Source organism: Notothenia rossii, assembly GCF_949606895.1.
Source record: "Notothenia rossii genome assembly, chromosome: 2".
Lineage (NCBI taxonomy): Eukaryota > Metazoa > Chordata > Actinopteri > Perciformes > Nototheniidae > Notothenia > Notothenia rossii.
In genome coordinates this window covers 86,021,585-86,043,512 of record NC_136904.1, presented here as the reverse complement: position 1 = coordinate 86,043,512, position 21,928 = coordinate 86,021,585, and the positions used below count along the sequence as shown (strand labels likewise).

At 41.2% G+C, this 21,928-nt stretch overlaps 1 protein-coding gene across 5 annotated transcripts in view; it reads left to right on the top strand.

The window, feature by feature from the left end:
* The window catches only part of LOC307028088 (phospholipid-transporting ATPase IH-like), a 42,081-nt gene that overhangs the window by 10,163 nt on the left and 9,990 nt on the right, over positions 1-21,928 (top strand). For all 5 annotated transcript variants that reach the window (XR_013804830.1, XM_079662850.1, XM_079662849.1 and 2 more), the window contains exons 2-22: positions 1,055-1,177; positions 1,423-1,512; positions 2,903-2,983; positions 4,428-4,535; positions 8,737-8,865; positions 10,033-10,136; positions 10,454-10,504; positions 10,648-10,712; positions 10,807-10,888; positions 10,979-11,129; positions 11,518-11,715; positions 11,805-11,978; positions 13,586-13,752; positions 14,025-14,096; positions 15,606-15,679; positions 15,783-15,886; positions 17,066-17,247; positions 18,859-19,092; positions 19,533-19,710; positions 20,371-20,473; positions 21,404-21,549. Coding sequence is in view for 4 of the 5 variants with exons in the window: in XM_079662850.1 (XP_079518976.1) it covers positions 1,055-1,177; positions 1,423-1,512; positions 2,903-2,983; positions 4,428-4,535; positions 8,737-8,865; positions 10,033-10,136; positions 10,454-10,504; positions 10,648-10,712; positions 10,807-10,888; positions 10,979-11,129; positions 11,518-11,715; positions 11,805-11,978; positions 13,586-13,752; positions 14,025-14,096; positions 15,606-15,679; positions 15,783-15,886; positions 17,066-17,247; positions 18,859-19,092; positions 19,533-19,710; positions 20,371-20,473; positions 21,404-21,549 (2,616 nt within the window). In the remaining variant the exon portion in view is untranslated. The remainder of the gene's footprint in view (positions 1-1,054; positions 1,178-1,422; positions 1,513-2,902; positions 2,984-4,427; positions 4,536-8,736; positions 8,866-10,032; positions 10,137-10,453; positions 10,505-10,647; positions 10,713-10,806; positions 10,889-10,978; positions 11,130-11,517; positions 11,716-11,804; positions 11,979-13,585; positions 13,753-14,024; positions 14,097-15,605; positions 15,680-15,782; positions 15,887-17,065; positions 17,248-18,858; positions 19,093-19,532; positions 19,711-20,370; positions 20,474-21,403; positions 21,550-21,928) is intronic.

The following is a 21,928-nucleotide window of genomic DNA, read 5'->3' as shown; positions in this document are numbered from 1 at the left end:
TCTTGACTGCACTTCTCATCCATGACAGTTAGGCTACTTCATAATAGACTTAATTCTTAATTAATTAAAAATGTGTACATATGTAAGGAATTTGATGAGATGTTGTTTTGGGCTCAACTTCTTCTTTAAAATCTAAGTTTCTGTATGTTTTTTCTTCATATGTATCAACAACTGTACATTTTACTCTACTCCCTTGGTGGGCATTGCTGACGACCCAAGGAAGTTCAGTGTAGGGTGTGAAATAGTTTGGATGAGTGGTTTAAGATAAAGCTGCAAATAGAAATACCACAAGCCAAACAGTTGGCCATGCACTGACACTGCACTGTACTTATATAATCATAATACAATATTTAAAGGGGCTGAGAACTGAGACTAGGGAATTTTGGCTTTTCTGCTTGATAAATGACCTAATTTAACAAATCTGCTTGGTGATTTATTCATTAACTAATCAATTATTCCAGCATTAGTGTTGTTAGTGCTGAGAACGGTGACATCACTATGTAACACTCACATTTCTATTGGCTAGCACTCCAACACATTGTGCAGATAGGCTAAGAGGCTGGACATCTCTAAGCAGTTGACCAATCACAACAGAGCTGGCCAGCTAACCAATCAGAGCAGACTGGACTCTGGTTTCAGACAGAGGGTGAAAAGAGGTTTTGCAGCACAGGCAGTATGAGAAAAATAAAGAGCTTTTTGAACATTAAAGCATGGAGACATGTCAAAGTAGAGACACTAAATACAAATATGATGTAATCTTTTAAAAAACAACATCAACAAGCAACATCATAGTATAGTTAAAAACTATGAATGTATATATTTTCACAGTACTTGTAAGTCTCCATTGAACAAAAGCATGGTTTTGATTTATTGTAAGGTCTGAAATGATGGATGACAACGTGTAATAACTATAAGTGCTGTTATATTCCATAATAGTAATAGGAATTGTAAGGAAACTCATCACCAAGGCTACACAGTGTGATTTAACCCCGTTTTTTTCTCCCTCCACCTGTATTGCTATTTATAACTCTACATATATCTCTCTCTCCGTCAGTGTGTGGGGGAGGAGATCTGGGTGGACAGTCGGACGGTGTACATCGGCCATAAAGAGCCTCCTCCAGGAGCTGAGGCCTACATCCCTCAGCGTTACCCCGACAACCGCATCGTCTCCTCCAAGGTGAGCGAGCCTCAGCCCCCCCCCCCGAGTCACAGCCGAAGCATTGTTCGTCATCATGCCGCTCCTTCCTCTTATATTGAGACAACCATGTTATCTCTTTTGTGGCCATGTTTTTAAGGATGACACATTTCACTTCGCTAGTTTTTCGTCAAGCTGTGCGTCCGTTTCTCTCGTGCTGTTGTTTTTCCTTTTTCTGTTTTTTTATATTATGTGCGTGAGAATAACTCTGTCGCTCTGTCCCACAGTACACCTTCTGGAACTTCGTCCCCAAGAATCTCTTCGAGCAGTTCAGAAGAATCGCTAACTTCTACTTCTTGGTTATATTTCTGGTCCAGGTGAGATTTTCATTCAAACCAGTGATCATTTTTCCACCTCATTTTATTCAACCTCAGAACCCAAAGGAAATACTCTCCCAGCTGTCCATTAGTTAAAGACAAACGATCCAACAATGTATTACTAGTTCTATTTTATGTGTTCATTTTCTGAATACCTACCTTTTTTAATGGCCTACCGTACTTAAAAATGAAAGTGCATGGCTTAGCATCAGGATATATTAATGGCAGCTGGAGGCATTTGACAGCTGAACATACAGTAGCCCCATTTTTAATACGTTAATGTTCAAATGTACATTAGGTTGCTGATGTTTTTGCGAGACACTTCTCATAATTGAGAAGTAGGTTTCAATTGATTTGGCACAAAACTGCAGACTCTCTAGCTGGTGCACAGTGACTTACTTGTTATTGGGTCTGGGAAACCAAAGCACCTGGTAAAAAAACCATTGCAGATTATTTGGTGAAGTTTGCTTGAATTGACTTGGAACATCAATCTCTGTACCAAAAGTCATAGCAGTGCATCCAATAATACTACACCGTCATTTGTGAAGTCCGTTAGTGAAACTTTATCATAGTTTCTTAAAGAAAGACATGTTTTTTCCTCACATACTGTACAACCACATTTAACCGGTTTCTTAGACGGTTACAATCACATGCATTAACTAATCACATGACATCAGTTGAAACCACGTTTTCATTGCTTTTTGATGACCAGTTAAATCCTGCACCAGTGTTTAAGGTTACAAATGATTACAAGAATAACTTGAAGTTGCTAACATCATATTATGCTGAAAATGAATGCTGTGTGTTTGTCTTTCTAAATTACAATCAAAGAGAAGCAGCTTATTTCCTTGAGCCACTACAGTATATTGCACCAAATGCTGAATACAAGGACAAACTCATCACAGAGGAGAAGGATAGAACAATGTATTTACCAGCATCACCTTGATCACACACTGCAACACAGCCAGAGCTTAAGTCTTTATTGCTGTGTGTCTAATCAGTAACATGTGAAATACTGCACTTTCCAAATGGGTCAAACTGGGCATGGCACATAGCAGCGATGTTTCTCCTCTTTGTTTTAGTCGACTGAAAGTTGCTACTTTGCTTTTACTACTTTCTACAAATGTCTCTAAAAAGTAGTGGGAAAAATACAAGTGAACTATCCCAGAATGGATATTTCCTGTAAGAACAGATGGAGCATATCAAGCAAGATTTGATTACTTGGAGACATAAACGTTGCCAGATTGGAGCTTGATTCCTTATTACAGAAGCGTTTATAAGTCCTGCTGTACTTTCTTACTCAATGTTGCATTACTTGGCGTCCTCTATGTTGTCCCCCCTTCATCTTCATCCCCTGCACCTTCCTCACACTCTTCCTCTCTCTTTGCAGCTCATCATCGACACCCCCACCAGCCCAGTCACGAGCGGCCTGCCCCTCTTCTTCGTTATCACCGTCACCGCAATAAAACAGGTAGGACACACACCAACACGCTCACATTTCCAAGAAATATTTCCCGCACAGAACCCCGCTCACACACACCAACTTGCACACACACACACACACACACACACACACACACACACACACACACACACACACACACACACACACACACACACACACACACACACACACACACACACACACACACACACACACACACACACACACACACACACACACACACTCTCTACGAACCGGCTGCTCTATTATCTGTATATACACATTCCTCTCTCATTGAAAGGACATGCCATTGAATGTGTCTGGTGATGTGAGAAATATGATAATGAATGGTCTCCTCTGTTAATCACTCGAGCCCCCAGGAGAAGCATCCTCTCTACCGAGCTCCGCTTCTGATGGGGAAGTATCAGTGATAGATAGAGCTGTTCTGGCTAAGGAAGCCTGAGCTTTACTTGAACATCAATTTAAAAAAAACATGACATTTGACGAGAAATCCAGAAAACGGGTCAAGCTCAGGGAGCACGATGCTAATTAATTACAGCGCGTGACTTTCACCTCTTCCGCTCCGTCTCTTGATCTCATACTACGCACAATAATTTATACTCTCTGCTTCCCCCATTGCCAACAAACACTTCGGCTTTCCCTTCCTTTTTCCTTACGATCTACGATTACACTAATGCACATCATGTGACCGTGATCTTTTAATACTGTGAGCCATGTTCATCTCCCTGAATATGTTGCACTTCTCTGCACACATTTCTGCAAAGCCCTTCACTTTAAAATACAACACATTGCAGTTTGTCATATATTGTCATATATTCATTGTACTAAGTTTTTTTTGTTTAAATACTCGATTTTTATAATCGTTATATTTTTGACCTTCTGTTACAACCTATTTTCTTATGTTGTTCATGTTTGTGCCGTCATAAACCAAAGAAAATTATTTGTATGTGTAAGCGTACCTGGCAATAAACTTGATTCTGATTCTGATCTATATAGACATTTTATTCATCGGGATAAACCCCTTGAGATGCACCATCTCGTTTTCAAGGGTGTCCCGACGATAGCAACAACTTACAGACATACATAAACAAAAAGACAAAATGCAAAACGTGACACACAAGACAAACCACGTACAGTCTGTTAAGTGAAATTCAAGCAATGCACACAATCATTACAATCTGAGACAGTCAAGCCAATCAGTTTCATCAATATCAGTTCATAACAACAAGTGCAGACCAGTTGAAAGTGAGATAACAATGCATATTTAAATATACCCAATGATGCAAGAGATCTAATAGCAGCAGGTACTGTAAAGTATTCCAGTCAGTTGGGGCTTTGAACATGAACGCTCTTCTGCCAATCCATTTTTTTGCAGTGGGGACAGAAATAAATCTGAACAGAATGTCTAACTTGATGAATCTTTCTCCCTCTTTCTCCCTCTTTCTCTCAGGGCTACGAGGACTGGCTCCGACACAAGGCTGACTGCTCTATAAACGAGTGTCCGGTGGACGTGGTGCAGCAAGGGAAGGTGGTGAGGACTCAAAGTCACAAGCTACGGGTAAGAATAGCCTCATTAGAGCAGTGTAGCACCTGAGGCTAAAAAACAACGCTACAGTGCTGCTGCATAGCCCACTTTTTTAAAAACTCTCAACTCCCCCCTTTCTCTTTCTAGCCGCAGTCCTCTCTAACTTTGTTTCCTTCCTCTCTGGCCTCTCGCTTGTCTTTCCCACCAATTAATTGCCGTGAAACTGTAGTAGAGGAACAATTATAGTGTCCCCTTGTGCACCGTGCGGGAAGCCCCTTTGGCAGGTTCCCAGGACTGATGTATTTCATGAGAGTGGATATTCCTGTCATCCTCCTGTGACGCTCTCTTATGTCAATCTGATGCAACTCTTTGGTATCAGTCTCATTCTAGAAAGTGGTTTATAATCCATCAGACTTATGTAATATCAAAACCCATTTTCGATTCTATTTAGGATCCGCATTTTCTGCAATAGCATCGACTATACCTCGCCGTATTTTGCTTTAAAATAGTACGTTTAAATGGTTTCCTATGTTTAATTGCATACCCACGCATGACAGATTTGATGTAATACAGATATTTGATCCTGAGCTCAGTATTACTGTTTCAGGAGACACTGTTAAAGTGGACCTATCATGCTATATTTGAATAATATATTGTAGGGCCATACCTATACAAAACATGTCTGTGAAGTTTTTTTTTCAAAATACCAAACAGATCATGCATTTTAGCCATGCCTCATTTCGCTCTATTTACTCTATTCCAGCCCTGTCTTCACAAGGGCTGATTATGTGGCAAATGAGCTGCAGCTGACCACGCCCCCCTGCAAAGGAGGGGGGCGAGGCACGAGCGTCATGTTACCATGCTGCTACCATGTTGCTACCATGTTGCTAACATGCCAAGCAACCTCTCATTCCCCTGATAGGTGGAGAGTTGGCCATTCTCCTACTTCTGACATGGAAATCGATCTCAACGCTCCAACTTACGATCCAATTCCTAAAATACACTTAGAGTAGTGTTTTCGTAAGACAACACTCTAGCCACGTTCATTGATGACATTTCACCTGGATACGACTTGTGTTTCTATCTTTACACATCATTCAATTGCTATGACTGTTACACGATGCTTTACGCAAACAGCTGCTAACGTAGGTATACAAAATATCCAACAGCAATAAACACATGATTAAAATGAGCACCACTTTTACCAGCTGCAATAAACACATTAATGGATTTATAATCATAATCCAGAAACTTGTATGATTCTAAATTGAACCTATATTCTTACTGAATACTGTTGCTTTTGGTACTTTGTAGTTTATTTGATGCCAATACTTGTAATACTTGTGAACTTTTACTTAAGAAAGATTTTCAATGTTGTTATTCTCTCAATTTGGTGTTGCTACTTTAAGGAAGAGATCTGAGTTCTCAGCACAATACAGAAGCATGAATAGTGTCACGATTCTTGTGTTGTGTCACGTTTTTAGTTTTGTGTGTCTGGTGGTGGGTGTTTTGCTGTTCTCCTTGTCATGTTTTCCTCCCTGTGTATTGTCTGGTCTTTCTCCCTGTGTTTTCCTATCTGTCGTTAGTTTCCCTGGTGTGTCTAATTCCCTGATTGTTTTCACCTGTCACCCCTTGTGTGTCTCCTGTGCTCATCAGCATCAGTCCCGCCCCTGATTGTTCCCATCTGTGTCTTATTGTCATGTGTTTAAATTCCCCTGTGTCCCAGTGTTCAGTCTCACGGTACGTCTACACTACAGGCATCAAAAAATGCTTTCAACGCTTCGCCCATTCACTTGAATGGGGTGACGTAGAAGATTTTGAATCTTCGCCGAACTGCATTGTGGGGAGCATGGCATTGCAAGCATCACGAGCATCTATCGGCATCAAAAGTTGAACAATGTTCAACTTTTGAGGCTCGATGCTTGGCATCAGCCAATGAAATCCCGTTTATGCAAATCCCGCCAGTGCAAGCGCAGCCAATCAAACCGCGTGCAAGCTGGGAGAGCCAGACCGCAGTTCATTTCCTCATATTCCAAACGAGATATGACGGTAGCAAATCACCCGGTTCTTTACGACCGGAACTATTTACCGGGATACAAACCGGAGGAACCAGGCATGGAGGGAGGTGGCAGAAACAGTGGGTGAAACTGGTCGTTTTTTCGCCTGTTTGGAGAGTTTATATCCAGTTTACTTCGTTTTAACATTGCTATTGCTTTGTATGTCGGGGGCGGGAGATTGATTGGTTGCTCGCAAAAAATCGCCAAGCTTCAGACACGCCCAGCTCCAAGATTTTTTCATGCCTGTAGTGTAGACGGGCCGTAAGTTCGTCTTGTCTCTTGCCTTGGTCAGGTCTATGCTCTTTTGTACTTTAGAAAAGTACCACGTGAGCGATTATCGTTTTGTTCCCAATTTTTGTCATCTCAATTCTGAGATTAGTTAGAAACCTTTTGTTTTGTTCATCGTGTTTATTGAAGAAAATAAAGTATCTTACCAATACTTTACCTCTGTCTCCCGGGTCGTGCAATTGGGTCCTACTTCCTAAGTGTCTGAGTTCTTAACAGACGCCCATTCATACTATTTTCTTAATTCAGTACTCCTACAGTATTTATGGAAGCAGATTAATATTTCTTGAGGAAAAACAGGAAGCAGCTTCTCTGAGCTGCATATTAATCTGCAGATATGTATCTCATGTCAGCGCAGCGTGAATAAAGCGGAGGTGTCAGAGAACATGGCGGGAGTGTCGAGCTCAGCAGCTCCTATGTAGATGTTTAGATTGTACGCTGTATCTCAGTCTGCCTTCAGCATTGTGTTAATGAGTGGAGGTACATGTCATTCTGCTGCGTCTGCTTCTCCTGTCGAGCGTGCACAGAGTGTGTGGGATGTTGAGGGTCAGAGTAGAATAAAGCGCCCTGCTTTAAAGGTTACAGAGTCTTATAGTATGTGTTGCCGTAGCAGCAGAGGTGGACGAATTAGTAATACAGTAATGTTGGTCTCTATGTCTCTATGTCTTTGTTAGGATCCCTTTTAGCACTAGCATAAGCATGGGCTATTATTTCTTGGGTCCACACACATACAGACAAACACACAGCTGCACACTATACCCACATACATACAACAAACATAAACAAAGCAAATCAAAACATGTTATTAACAATCAAGTACGGAAGTGAAACACAAATGATCATACTATCAACCATTAATAAGCCAAACACGTCATTAACAATCCAGAACAAAAAAATAATTACTCATGGCAAAGTCCTTGTCTGAAATGATCTTACAAATAGATATACAAACATCATTTTAGTCCTGTTTAAGTCCTGCTTTTATTTATTTATTTATTTACTTTTTTATTAATTTATGTATTTATTCATTTATATATTTAAGTACAAAGTTATTAGCATTATTTTATCATTTGAGTAGCAGAACAAAACATACTCATTATAAAGAATGGCCAGTAGGGATTCCTTTATGAGTACATTATTTTTATTTTGCAGCAATAAAGCTGGAGATAACTTCAATGAGTTAGTTAGTCGCCTGGCATCTTAATCCATGAAAGCACATCATAATTCATTATTGGTTTATATTTTTGTATGAATAAAACTTACCTGCAAAGTAGCTTTTGTTGACAAATTAATGTACAGGAGCCAAAAGTAAAATATCTGCTTCCAAATTGAAGCAGAGTGGAGCATTACATAGAAATATACTAGAAAAGGTACCTCACATTTGTACAGTAATTAGGTAAAGTACTTGAGTAAGTGTACTGTGCTTAACAGCAGTGTTCACTTCATGCCATTAGTGGGGAAAGACATTTGTCATCAGAAAACAGAAACTCTCTCTCTCTCTCTCTCTCTCTCTCCCTTTGTGTGTCTTGCAGCGTTCTCCGTACTAAGGGTCCTCTCTCCTGTAGATCAAACAGAGAGGATTAGAGTGTGAATCGGGAGCAGGAATAATGATGAATATATTAATCATGCAAAATCAGAGAGCGTGTGTCATGTGTATGGTCACCGTGGAGATGGGATTTATCAGAGCTTAAGCTGCTCCACTCGCATAATCCGTTATGCAACTTCTCAATCCTTTGGGGGGAAAAAAAGGAATGGTAAAGGATGAGCAGACGTTTCCCCTCAGGCCTGTCTGTCTGTCTTTCACTGTGTTTATCTCAGGCTCTCGTCATAATACTCATTTATTATTTATGCGAAAGCCATTAATGTGTGTCTTGTGTGTGTCCTGCTGTCAGGTGGGGGACATCGTGGTGGTGAGGGAGGACGAGACTTTCCCCTGCGACCTCATCCTGCTCTCCTCCAGCCGCCATGACGGGACCTGCTACGTCACCACCGCCAGTCTGGACGGGGAGTCCAGTCACAAGGTGCTGCCATCAGGGGGGGATTTAACTTGATTCAAAACTTTATCTCAAAACAGGAAAGCATTGGGATTTACTAGTAGGTCTTTAAAACATGTGTTTGCTCATTTAAAAGCCATTTGGTGGCCCATGTACTGGGATTAGTCTCTGCTGCAGAGGACCATGGTTCGAATCCAACCCAGTAACCAATACACACCTTATCCAGTCTTCCCCCCCCCCCCCCGCCTTTTAACTCTGGCCCAAAAATGAATCTCAAATAAAAATGTCCAATTCCCTTTCCAGTTTGTCACATCTGAGAATTCAATGATATTCTTTGCCGTACATTATTGATTGATTAAACTTATTTGATGTGTTTGATGAATTAAACAACTAATGTAGCACTGCAGTCAGTATATTGCATAAACTGCATATCTCTGATTTTAGTCAGAATCTCGTCACAAAGTGTAAAGAGTAGTTCAGGATTTTGTAATATTTGACTGGATTTTAAACTGAGTATCTTTGATCCCAAAACAGGATCATTGGGATTCAGTAGGTCTTTAGGTGGTATGTAAGCCAAATTGAGCAAGTGACATAAATATCAAACACTTCCCGTTTCTCAAAATCTAAGAATTTGGTGATTGATTGAAAAAACACAAATAACTATCTTTGTTTTTTCAACTGTCTCAGACAATTTGAAGCCATTTCTTGATTTTTTTTCAGTCGTTTCGGACCCTTTTTGATAACAATCGTTCAAGATGATCATGCGCAGATTTATTGATTTGAAACATAATCAACACATGAACACAGACACAGAAATGCACAATGACATAAGTGACACATGTGGCATTTCATATTTGCGCTTCTACTCTGATGTTCATCGCTGTCACTCACACGCATGGCTTAGCACACACACACACTCACACACACACACACACATATATTCGTATCCCAGAGCGTATGGTGGAGTACTACAGCCTCGCTCCTCAAACTCACCCTCGGGTCGACCCCCTGATGAGCCCCCCTCCCCCCTGTCATGCTGTTCTCTGCTCACCTCCCCGCCTCGCTCAGTCGTTTAGAAAATCTGCCAGAAGCCGTACTGCGGTCGCCAGATGAACCCTGCTCTCATTAGTGGCTGCGGGTGACGTTTCCCTCTGTTGTCTTCTTCTTCCCCCTTCCTCCACCCTCCTATCTCAGACCTATTATGCTGTACAAGATACCCTGGCCTTTAGAACGGAGCAGGAGGTGGACTCGCTACACGCCACCATCGAATGTGAACAACCACAGCCTGACCTCTACAAGTGAGCGTGACACCAATCACTGATGCATCACACTTTTTGTCATTTACTTGATCTTGTATTACTTTTTGTTTGCATTACTCTCTGGGTTTTATGATGTGTTTGGTTGATTTCTTTATTTTCTGTGCGTATTGAATGTGTTCTGTTTCAATGGAAAGCAATTTGTTATTATGTTTGAAAGGTTCTTTATAAATAAGGATTGTTCTTATCCTTAGTCGTATTAAAGTAGTAGTATTTATTTATTTTATATTATGTTTGTATAATACACAGATGTTTCTTGTCTTACTTTCATTGGACTGTGATTTGTTTTCCTCTTGCAGATTTGTGGGACGCATTAATATTTACAAGGACAAAGAAGAGCCAGTGGCTAGGTGAGTGTGCTTTTTATCCTAGAAAGGTTATTTATTTGTATTTGTTGGTGTAACGCTTATTGACAAGGCCAACTGTCTTTCTCAATTCATCAAATGCATTTATTTATTTTTCTGAATGAAAACATTCTGTTTCTTTCCTGCAGACCACTTGGGGCTGAGAATTTGCTCCTTAGAGGAGCCACACTGAAGAACACACAACATATTTATGGTAACAAGCACTGTTTAATATCTGTTTAATAATGTTTGAGCTATGAGGCTGATATCAATCTTTTCTTCATAACCTCTTTGTTATCTCCCCTCAGCTGTTGCAGTCTACACTGGTATGGAGACTAAGATGGCGCTTAATTATCAGTCTAAATCTCAGAAGCGCTCCGCTGTAGAAAAGTAGGATCCACGTCCACACTCTTCAATTTAATAGTATGGTTTATACATTCCCTGTTCCCTCCTCCTGATCTGTGCCCTCTCTCTCTGCAGGTCGATGAATGCCTTCCTCATAGTGTACCTGTTCATCCTGATCAGTAAAGCGGTCATCAACACGGTTCTGAAATACGCCTGGCAGTGGTCTCCGGACAGAGACGAGCCCTGGTACAACCACAGGACGGAGAACGAGCGCCAGCGACATGTGGTCCGTACAAATCACTTCTTTTTTATTTATTTAAATGTTGTACAGGCAAGAGATAAACATATATTGTAAATTACACAACAATATGATGAGAGGACAATACCTACTCACACAAAATACAAGTAAATAAATCAATGAAAGAGACAAAACCAAGTTAACAGGATATCTTCAACATTTCAAATGACCAGGTCGACAGTTCAATACACCCAAGAATCAAATTATCACACTCTCTCTTAAAGCTAGTTGTGTACCATTTCATGTTGTGTTGTGTCACCTTTTAATAGTCTGAAGCCATTTAAACAAAAAAAAAATGTTTGTATGGTAGAGCCAAAAAATTGTCTTTACAATGAATTATAACAAAGTCATTTCCCGCTTTCCCTCCTTACTCCAGGTGATCCGAGCCTTCACAGACTTCCTGGCCTTCATGGTCTTATTTAACTACATCATCCCAGTGTCTATGTACGTGACGGTGGAGATGCAAAAATTCCTGGGCTCCTATTTCATCACATGGGATGAGGAAATGTTCGACGAGGAGCTGGGAGAGGGGGCTCAGGTCAACACCTCGGACCTGAACGAGGAGCTGGGACAGGTACATGAGACGCAGACGGTAGCAAACAGTATCTTCATGTAAACTATTTAAAGACACACTCTTATCCTACCCTCTTCCTTCCCTCCCAGGTGGAGTATGTGTTCACTGATAAGACAGGCACTCTCACGGAGAACAACATGGAGTTTATCGAGTGCTGCGTCGATGGGAACGTCTACATCCCACATGCCATCTGCAACGGCCAAATCCTCAGCGCTGCCTCCAGTATAGACATGATTGACTCCTCACCCGGAGGATACAGGAGAGTAAGTGCGTGTGTGTGTGTGTGTGTGTGTGTGTGTGTGTGTGTGTGTGTGTGTGTGTGTGTGTGTGTGTGTGTGTGTGTGTGTGTGTGTGTGTGTGTGTGTGTGTGTGTGTGTGTGTGTGTGTGTGTGTGTGTGTGTGTGTGTGTGTGTGTGTGTGTGTGTGTGTCAAAGTAAACAGGCTTCTTAATCCAGCCTGAATAGCCTGAACTCAAATAGAAATGGAGAGTAAAGAAAAAGCTTCACACAAAAGCTTCACGTATTTGAGTTTAAAGTGAGTAAGACGTTTGTAGATTAACTAACATGTCATATTTTCAGACAGGAGGAGCATTAAAGTAATTATATCTGACATTTTCATACAAACAAACAAATGTCTGTTTTGCTGATAAACACAGAAGGGATGCGGCGTGCACATCCAGTTTATAACCTCTTTGTAAACCGTAAGTGTTTGCTGTGTCTTACATGGAGAAGAAGTCCTGGTGCACAGAAAAGTGATGAGCCGTGCAGTTCTGCCTGTAGCAACAGTGATTTGTTTAGATTTAATAGAAGGAGAATTGTGTAGTCAGCACGAGCAGCAGAAGCCACCACAGATGACCAGAGAGAGAGAAAAGAGCGCCCTGCGAAAGTTCAAATGTGCAGAAAACTTGGACATGCTGCTTTATTGCTCTGTGATTCTGGCTAATGTTGACAGTGATGACTTTATAGTACCAAACATGTATATTTAATTGCAAGACACTGCAGAATTAGTTCATAAAAAATTGGGGAAACCAAAGACTAATAATAACTTATAACACTCCTTGTTGTTAACCACCAACTATGTGCAATATAATATATGCCGTTAATAACTGTGCAATATATACCTGGCTGCTAAATCCTCAGAACTGTTACAGGATGTGTTTTTTAAATTGTGTAAACATTTTTTTATCTTTAAGATATATATATATATATATATTTTTTTTTTTAATTTATGCATGCTACTTAAAGGTGGGGTAGGTAAGTTTGAGAAACCGGCTCAAGATACACTTTTTGTTATATTCCATGGAATGCTCTTAACATCCTGATAGCAATGAATATCTGAAGTGCTTTGACAAAAAATCCATAAAGAAATGTCATCTGTGGAAGCCGTGGTACTGTAAAAAGCACGACCAATCATTTTAGCCGGCCTGGCTAAAATAACTGGATGGCCTACCTGCCTGTCAGCCTTCCTTCTGTGCACAAACTGATCTCGTGCCCTCATTGGTCATGTGCGCGTTCGTGTGTGTTGGAGGAGGGGCTCTGTAAGGAAGTGGCAGATTTTTTCCGGCTGTGTATTTTCAAATTCCAGCGCACTCAAGCTGGTTTCTCCAAAATTACCTACCCCACCTTTAATATATATACCGTATATACATATATTATTTATTTTCTATGCATGCTACTTAGGTAACGCTAAGCTGTCTTTGGCTCTGTTCTGCTGTAACAATGTAACTTTCCCCTCCGGTATCAGGTATTCTGTTTCTGATTTGCAATTTTATATTTCTTTTTAATAAAGCATCTTGGACTGAAGCCTTGGATTCCTAAAAGTAAAAAAGCTGCAGAGGATTACTGTTTAACGTACGGCTTTGTATCTGCAGGAGCACGAGGATCTGTTTTTCCGGGCGCTGTGTCTGTGTCACACGGTGCAGGTAAAGGAGGAGGAGACGGTAGAGAGCATCAAGAGGGGCATCCACCAGGGCCGGCCCACCTCCTTCTACATCTCCTCCTCTCCGGATGAGGTGGCGTTGGTGGAGGGCATGAAAAGGTAAACAAACTAAAACAATTGGCTTCACACGTTGTCAAAGCTATTTCTGGTCAGGATGTGACCCGAGGCACATGTACAGTAAGACATGCGGTGCGACGTGTCAAATCACAGTTTGTTGATCTGCCCTATGGCTTTCACAGATGTAGTAAGTGTATGAGCTGTGATCAGGTTACACTCAATGTGTCACAACACCTTTGAATGTGAGTAAAGTGTATATTGATACTCAGATCTAAACGAATAATTTCTCCATTTCCCTTCACTCTCGTTGCCAGGCTGGGTTACACCTATCTGAGACTGAAAGACAACTACATGGAGATCCTGAACAAAGACGATGAGATTGAAAGGTTGGTCCTTTAAAGGTCTGCTGTGGTTACGCCGCAGGAGACGAAGTGGGAGTAATTCATTTGATGGAGTTGTGGTCATACATCAGCCGCCTGGAGAGAAAGGGCTCTCGGATTGTGTTACATGTTCAACAGAGCTCACAGAAAAGAAACTACAACCATAAAAGAGTGAGCAGACGGTTGTTTTTAGGAACTGCTCAATCAGATCAAAATGCTCCGACTGATGTTGAAGAATGAAAGGCAGCGAGATCCCATTAGAGAGTGGTTTTGTGGAAAGTGTGTTTTGATCCATAGGGAGTGCTCATGTAAGCAGCTCTCTCTCCATCACTCTCTGCAGTGGCCTGTCAATACTGAGCTATTTTAAGGAAGCAGGAGAGCTGAGAGGGGAGAGGGCCGAGGGGTGGGTGAGGGGGGGGGGGGGGCACCCAGCAGATGTGAGGACTTTGGCAAAAGGTTACATTCTCACATGTGCTGTTTTTAAGCAATTAAAAGGAGATGTACATTTTTTGGAACTTTTATACAAACTGGGCAGGACATGTTTTAAACAGCAGGGTCATGTGATGTGCTTTAAAGGGAGATAAAGGTACAGCAAAGGTAAAAGAGTTATAATTAAAAGTATAAAACAGGGTTCTTACGGTCATTAAAAACCTGGAAACGTCATGGAAATTCAAAATGCTAATTCCAGGCCCTGGAAAAGTTATGGAAAACAATATTTTTCCCAAAGTTTTGGAAAAGTCATGGAAATTTAACTAGAGTTGCATCAAATATAAGGTATATGTTATCTAATCGCTGAAATAGTAATACTATAATGATAATACATACTGTATGGTACAGTAATGAAACGTAAAATAGCATTTAACTGTCGAGGTGTTTTGATGGTGAGAGATTTTAGTTGCTTTAGCCTGTAGAAGCTAGTAAGCCTACTATTTGATTTGTTTTAGATAGGCACAACTTGTTTCATATGCAGACCTTATTTTCTTGTTTCATGTTAAGATAAACCATTTTCAGTGGTACCACTGAGAGAGTCATTTATTGGTCATGGAAAATTAGGTAAAGGTCATGGAGAAGTCATTGAAAATCATTGGTGAACAAGTGTATGAACCCTGATAAAAGTACAGGCAAGCGAAACAAGATTTCAAAGTAAACAATTGCAGTTAAAATAGGAATCATAAAAAAAAGACTCCTACATTTAGAACCACAATTAAATAAGATTGAATAAATACGATTGTTGTGTCCAAAAAAGTTACATAAATGACACGTAAACTGAGGAACAGACAAATCATAGAGAGTAGGAACTTACCAAAAATGTACAACCTGTTAAAAAGGCCCTGGTCCAATTCACAAAAAAAGGATAGTGTGCGAGGACATCAAAGCTGCCCTGAAGTGGATTTATCCAATTCTATTCACAAGACCTTGAAGAAACCCCAAAAAGAAGATGAATACAAATCTGAAAAGATATCACAAAGGTAACAAACAGTACCCCATTTCATGCCAACACTGTCTCTCCTTCAGGTTCGAGCTGCTCCATGTGCTGAACTTTGACTCTGTCAGGAGGAGAATGAGCGTCATAGTCAAGTCCAGCGCAGGTGAAATACACTCTTTCTACTTACATTTTATAAATCCATGATTGAACACTTGATTTCTTTTTGCAGTTATTTGAACCTGTTTTTTGTGTGTGTTGGATCTCAGGAGAATACCTGCTGTTTTGTAAGGGGGCCGACTCGTCCATTTTCCCCCGAATCGTGTCTGGGAAGGTGGAGCAGGTGAAAGCCCGGGTGGAGCTGAATGCTGTCGTAAGTGCACAGTTTAACCAATACAGTATATAATGGGATTTATGACACATTGTTTCAGGTCTAGTTATTCAGGGTGTCCGCGGGGTCTTAAAAAGTATTCAAAGTTGATAAATCAATTTAGCGAAAATTAAAACTATTACAAATATTAAAACGGCATTTTCAAAGGTATTACATTCTGTAGCTTGTTTTCAATAAGTATATAAATTGTCCAAAGAGGTTGTATTCTACAGTCTGCCTGAATGTAATCATTGCGTAGGTGTGTAGTGTGATTCTGTGGCCCACTGATGTTAACGATCGTAACTGAAAGGCTGCCTGCCAAACGTAAACATTCAGCCACGTGACTTGCAAACTATCGCGAGAGTTTTACACTAGACGGATCCTTTCTAGCCATAACGCTGCTTGATAGCGCGCAACGGTCAGTTTGCGCCGGTTGTTAAACAACATCGTTATGGGGAAATGCAAGTTTGCCTCCAAATGGTTGGAAGATAAGGAGGAAGGACAATCAATACTGTATATAGTGAATGTGAGGTAAAGTGTGTCGCCAAGGTAACCGGTTAGAACTCAAAGTGGCGATGAGGTCTTAAAATGTATGGAAAGGGTCTTAAAAAAGGGATTAAAAGGGATTAGATTTGACTTCAGGATTCCTGCATATACCCTGTTATTAGAATCAGAATCAACCTTTATTAGTCCCACAGCGGGGACATTTACAGTGTTACAGCAAAAAGTGGCATAGCAGGTAAAAAGCATGCAATATTAAAAAAAAAAGAAGCACATATTATTATCAGAATCAGAATCAGAAACAGTTGTATTACCAGATAGGTTTTACACATACAGTACGAGGAATTGGACTTGACGTCATGGTGCGTACATAAAACATGAATTAAAAACACAGATGGGGAACTAGAAAAAAAGATTAAAAATAATAAAAAATATAATACACATATAGTAAAATATAACAGTATTTACATTGCAATGGAATGGAATGAAAAAAGGAATAAAATATGATTATAGTAATAAAGTCCAAATAAAGACAAATAAGTACACAATCATGGCAAAAAAATTAGTAACAGCAATTTAAGTAAAACTAAGTGACATAAATGACAACATAAAGTAGTTAAAGGGCATGAATGCATCCTTATAAAAAGACCCTCCATCCTTTCCTTCTTCTCTGTAACGCAGGAGGGTCTGCGGACTCTGTGTGTCGCCTATCGAAGGCTCTCAGAGTCCGACTACCAGGAGGCGTGTCTTCACCTGAACGAAGCCAAGCTGGCCCTGCAGGACAGGGAGCAGAGGCTGGCGCAGGCCTATGACATCATCGAGAGGGACTTTGTGCTTCTGGGCGCTACAGCAGTGGAGGACAGGTTGGTCGCCAGAGAGAAAAGGAGAGGGAGGGGGGAGAGAGATGGAAATGGAGGGGGAGGAGGGGGAAGATTGAAAAACAGTGCAGCAGCAGGGGAACAGAAGGGGAAGATTAATGAGTCATGAAGCCGTCTTCAAAGTATAGTAATGACTCATGAGGGCAAAAAAAGATCAAGGCAGTGTTGAATGTAGACGCGTTTCGGCTCTTACAAGGTAGACTTCAGGGTAGTGTTCCCTAGCTCAGTGGTTCCCAACCTTTTTTCCCAAGAGCCCCCCCAAATGACTCCTGTTGGAAGTTGCTCCCCCCCACACACACACACACACAAAGGGGGGGGGGGGGGGGGGGCGCAACAGCGGTAATTAAAGTTTCAAAGTTTCAAAAATGCTACAACTACAACTATTACCAGAGGGAACTTATTCATTATCTGGAGGTAGAGTTGGTGAAAGTCGTTGCAATACTTTGTCAGAAAACATTTAAACTCTTTTATGTAATGAACCTCCTGTCCCTCCCCACCCGGACCAACCTCAAGTCTTGGGGCGACAGAGCCTTCTCCGTTGCTGCACCCACCCTCTGGAACTCACTACCCCAATCCATCAGAGATTCTTCCTCCCTCACAGCATTCAAAACATCACTCAAAACCCATCTGTTCAACACTGCATTCAACCACTGACCACCCCCCTCCCCCCGTATTTTTTCTGTTTTGTTTATCTCTTTTTGTATTTATTTGTCTTTTTTTTGTTGTGTTTTCTTAATTCTCTGTCAAAGCGTCTTTGAGTTTCATGAAAAGCGCTATAAAAGTCCCATGTATTATTATTATTACAAACTAGATGAATGTGAAGTATTTTGCTAAAGGAGGATGAAAGCGTAACTAAGGAGCACTATTGGAGTGACTTTGATGGTTATTGGACTCAGGATTCATTCATTTGGATTCCCGCTGTATGAAGAAATTAAAGGACGGCGCGGAAGTGGAAACAATTCACAAAGGGAATAAACTGTTTAAAAACACGGATTTTGCCGATGCGTTTATGTGGATTCAAAAGTTGTAAATAATCTACAAAATGGAGGAGACCGATCTGATCAGAGCAACTGTGACAAATAATCCAACTGAAACCGGCATGGACAATGACTATGTTTTAAAATGCGCTTATCCAGAAAAGCCTGGTTTGGACACTTTACGGGCAGAAGAAACCTTTCTTTAGAAAGAATTATACATTTCTGTCTTTTTATGCCTTTACTAACTTGAATTTTTATTCAAATTAATTAATCAATTATTTGTTATTGTAATGTAGAGACAAGGCTTTTAGTGACAATCATGTATTGCTTTACAATTATATACAAAAAAAAAAAAGTCTAAATATGATATTTGGCCTCAAATCATCTGAGGCCTGGCGCCCCCCCTGCGATCTTGGTTGGGAACCACTGCCCTAGCTGATCCATCAGCTGCCTGACAGTTTTACTCCCCCGTAGATACACTGTTGATGGGCAGGAACAGGGGTGGTCGTGCATCGATGAGTTATCACCAGTTTGTAATGAATTGATTGAGGTTCTGACGGATGCTTTAACCTTCCCCACTGGAGGCTGCTGAAACACTTATTGACTTATTGACGCGCAGGCTCCAGGAGAAAGCAGCAGACACCATCGAGTCACTGCACAAGGCTGGGATGAAGGTTTGGGTCCTGACAGGCGACAAGATGGAGACGGCGGCGGCTACATGCTACGCCAGCAAGCTGTTCCGCCGCAGCACCCAGATCCTGGAGCTGACCAAGAAACGCACGGAGGAGCAGAGTCTGCACGACGTCCTGTTCGAGCTAAACAGGACTGTCCTCAGACAACGCTCTATTTCTGGGTAAGTGATAAAGCATGTTTATATATCTACAGAGCTGTTTTTGAACATTTAAAAACATTGGAATGTTGTAAAACATATCCATCACAAATGTAAGGCTTTGACAATGCTTAAATGACTTGGGTTTATCCAAACAACAGTCTTAAACCCAAAGGTATTCAATTTACAAAAAACAACAGAAAAAAACATTTAAGAAACTGGAAACATCCAACTTTCTCGCCACAACCGTAAGAAATGAATGAACATGTTTGATCTACGGTAATACCAAATCATATCAGTGTTTATATCAATTTGAACTGTAATGATGTGCATACACTTATCACATAATCACAAATTATATTTCCTTTGACACCTGGACAAAATAGGAGAATATCTGCAGATGGATCTATGATGTGTTGTGTGAAAAAGCTCCCTGTTGATCAGCCTGTGATATTCTCTCCCAGGTTGTCAATGGACTGCCTGGACTTCGGTCTGATCATCGACGGGGCCACGCTGTCTGCAATCCTGAAGGCGAACCAGGAGGGCGCCGGCTGTGGAAACTACAGAGAGATCTTTCTGGAGATCTCTCGCAACTGTAGCGCCGTGCTCTGCTGCCGCATGGCGCCGCTGCAGAAAGCCCAGGTGAGAGCGCTGCACTTCAGGATAGTGGTGGTCTAATGGATAGTGAGGTGGGCTGAATATCGGAAGGTTGTGAGTTCAAATCCCGCCAGGAACACCACCACTAGTGTGCCCTTGAGTAAGGCACTTAGCCCTTAGTTACTCCAGGGAGAATGTCCCTGTAATTCGTCATTGTAAGTTGCTTTGGATAAAAGCGTCCGCTAAATGAAATGTAATGTAAAGTATACAATTCAGTCAGACAACTCACGTGTTTCTTTAACATGTTTATTAGAAGCAGCATATAGTTACGTTTGGCGACTAGGCTCGGGCATCATCACTCCATAGATATACATAGCACGATGAGTGATGATCGAATAACTAACCCCCAAGCCTACAGGTGAAAGCTGGGGTGGAAGCTGGGGTGGTGGTGGGGCAGGCAAGCAGCAGCGACGTAGAGGTAGTGGCGGCAATAGCAGCAGCAAGCAATGCATGGAGAGAGATCTGGCAGGTTAAATAGAGCGGCATATTAAGGAGACTCTGTTTGGTTGGTTGCAGAGTGGCAAGGGGCGTTGTGCATGAATGCAGCATAAGTGCTCGAGTTGACTGCCTGAACTAGCTCGCAGGCTTCGCCCCATATATCACCTAAATGAAAAACAGTGGTAATGACTGAAGTCTTCTCCGCAGATTGTGAAGCTAATTAAAGCTTCCAAGGAGCATCCCATAACCCTCGCTGTTGGAGATGGTGCCAATGATGTCAGCATGATCCTGGAAGCACATGTGGGCATCGGTGAGCTCATTTTAACACTGTCCTAAGGAGTGCTGCTTCTATTAGAGAGCAAGACTGATATTGATATCTGAGAGTAAAGCACATTTAATAAAGATGTATGGATCTATTTATGTTTTTTTACACACACACAAACATGCGTCATTTCTCATTAAAGTGGACCTATCATGCTATATTTTAATAATATAGTGTGGGACCATACCTATATAAGGCATATTTATACTTTTTATTTTTCAAAATACCAAACAGATCATGCATTTTAGCCATTCCTCATTTTGCTCAGTTTAACACTGTCTTTGCATGGGCTGATTCTGTGAGAACAGCACCATCTACAGGCCTGCCATATGTACTACAGCGTCTCCAGCGCTTTCAAACGGCAATGTCCGTGGCTGTCTCCTCCTGATTGGTGGAGTTGGCCCAATAGCCGTAGCGCCACTTCTGTGACGTCATAGAAGTGTTCAAATCTGGATCAGTCTGTATCAGATCCATTGCGGCCCCTTTTTAAGAGATTTGGGTATGGAGGAAAATAGAGAGGGTTGTGTTTTCTGACACTTGGTGAGTTCCCTGGAACACCGGGGACACATATTCATGTATAAAAGACGTACAAAAGTGCATTTTGCATGATAGGTCACCTTTAAATATTTGTTTTTACTAATTTAATTGGAACAGTAAAACTTTAATAATTATAATTAGTAAAACATACTTAACATAATTCAGTTAATAAAACATGTATACAATAGATATATGGTTGGATGTTCTGCTTGTGTACTGAAAACAATCAAATATTTGTTCATTTTGGCCTGTATTATAGTTTTGGGCGGTTAGTTGGCATCTCTTCTCTATTTTTAGAAAACCACCTTCTCATGCCTAAGTTAGATTCCTGCTCATCTTCTATGTTGTTTTTTATGTAACCACCCTCCTTCTTTCCTCAAGGCATCATGGGTAAAGAAGGCCGACAGGCGGCGAGGAACAGTGACTACGCCATCCCGAAGTTCAAACACCTGAAGAAGATGCTCCTTGTTCACGGCCACTACTACTACATCCGGATTGCAGAGCTCGTTCAGTACTTCTTCTACAAGGTACGCGCTCCACACCGGCTCTCACACTTTAATCACTTTATCGTAATTCCCAGTGAGACACTGAGTTACAAAGAGCCAGATTTTGCAGCTACTCTGACAGATTACTGGATTCATGAATCCCCGGTGTGACGTTCTCTCCTGGATCCACGGCTGTGATGATCGTGTGGGCGGCGGCTTCACAGCGAGCAGCGCCCTGCCAACTGATTCATTTTTTCTTTGGCAGGCCGGCTCTCTGCAGCCCACTCAGTCAGCTTATAGCACACAATCTCTGCAGAAACAGAAATGTGTAGATACTAGCATTTTTAGATTCTTTAAATCTCCTCACGTGTACTTGTCACAAGCTTATCACTCTCTCTGTGTGTTGTTGTTTTTCCCTCTT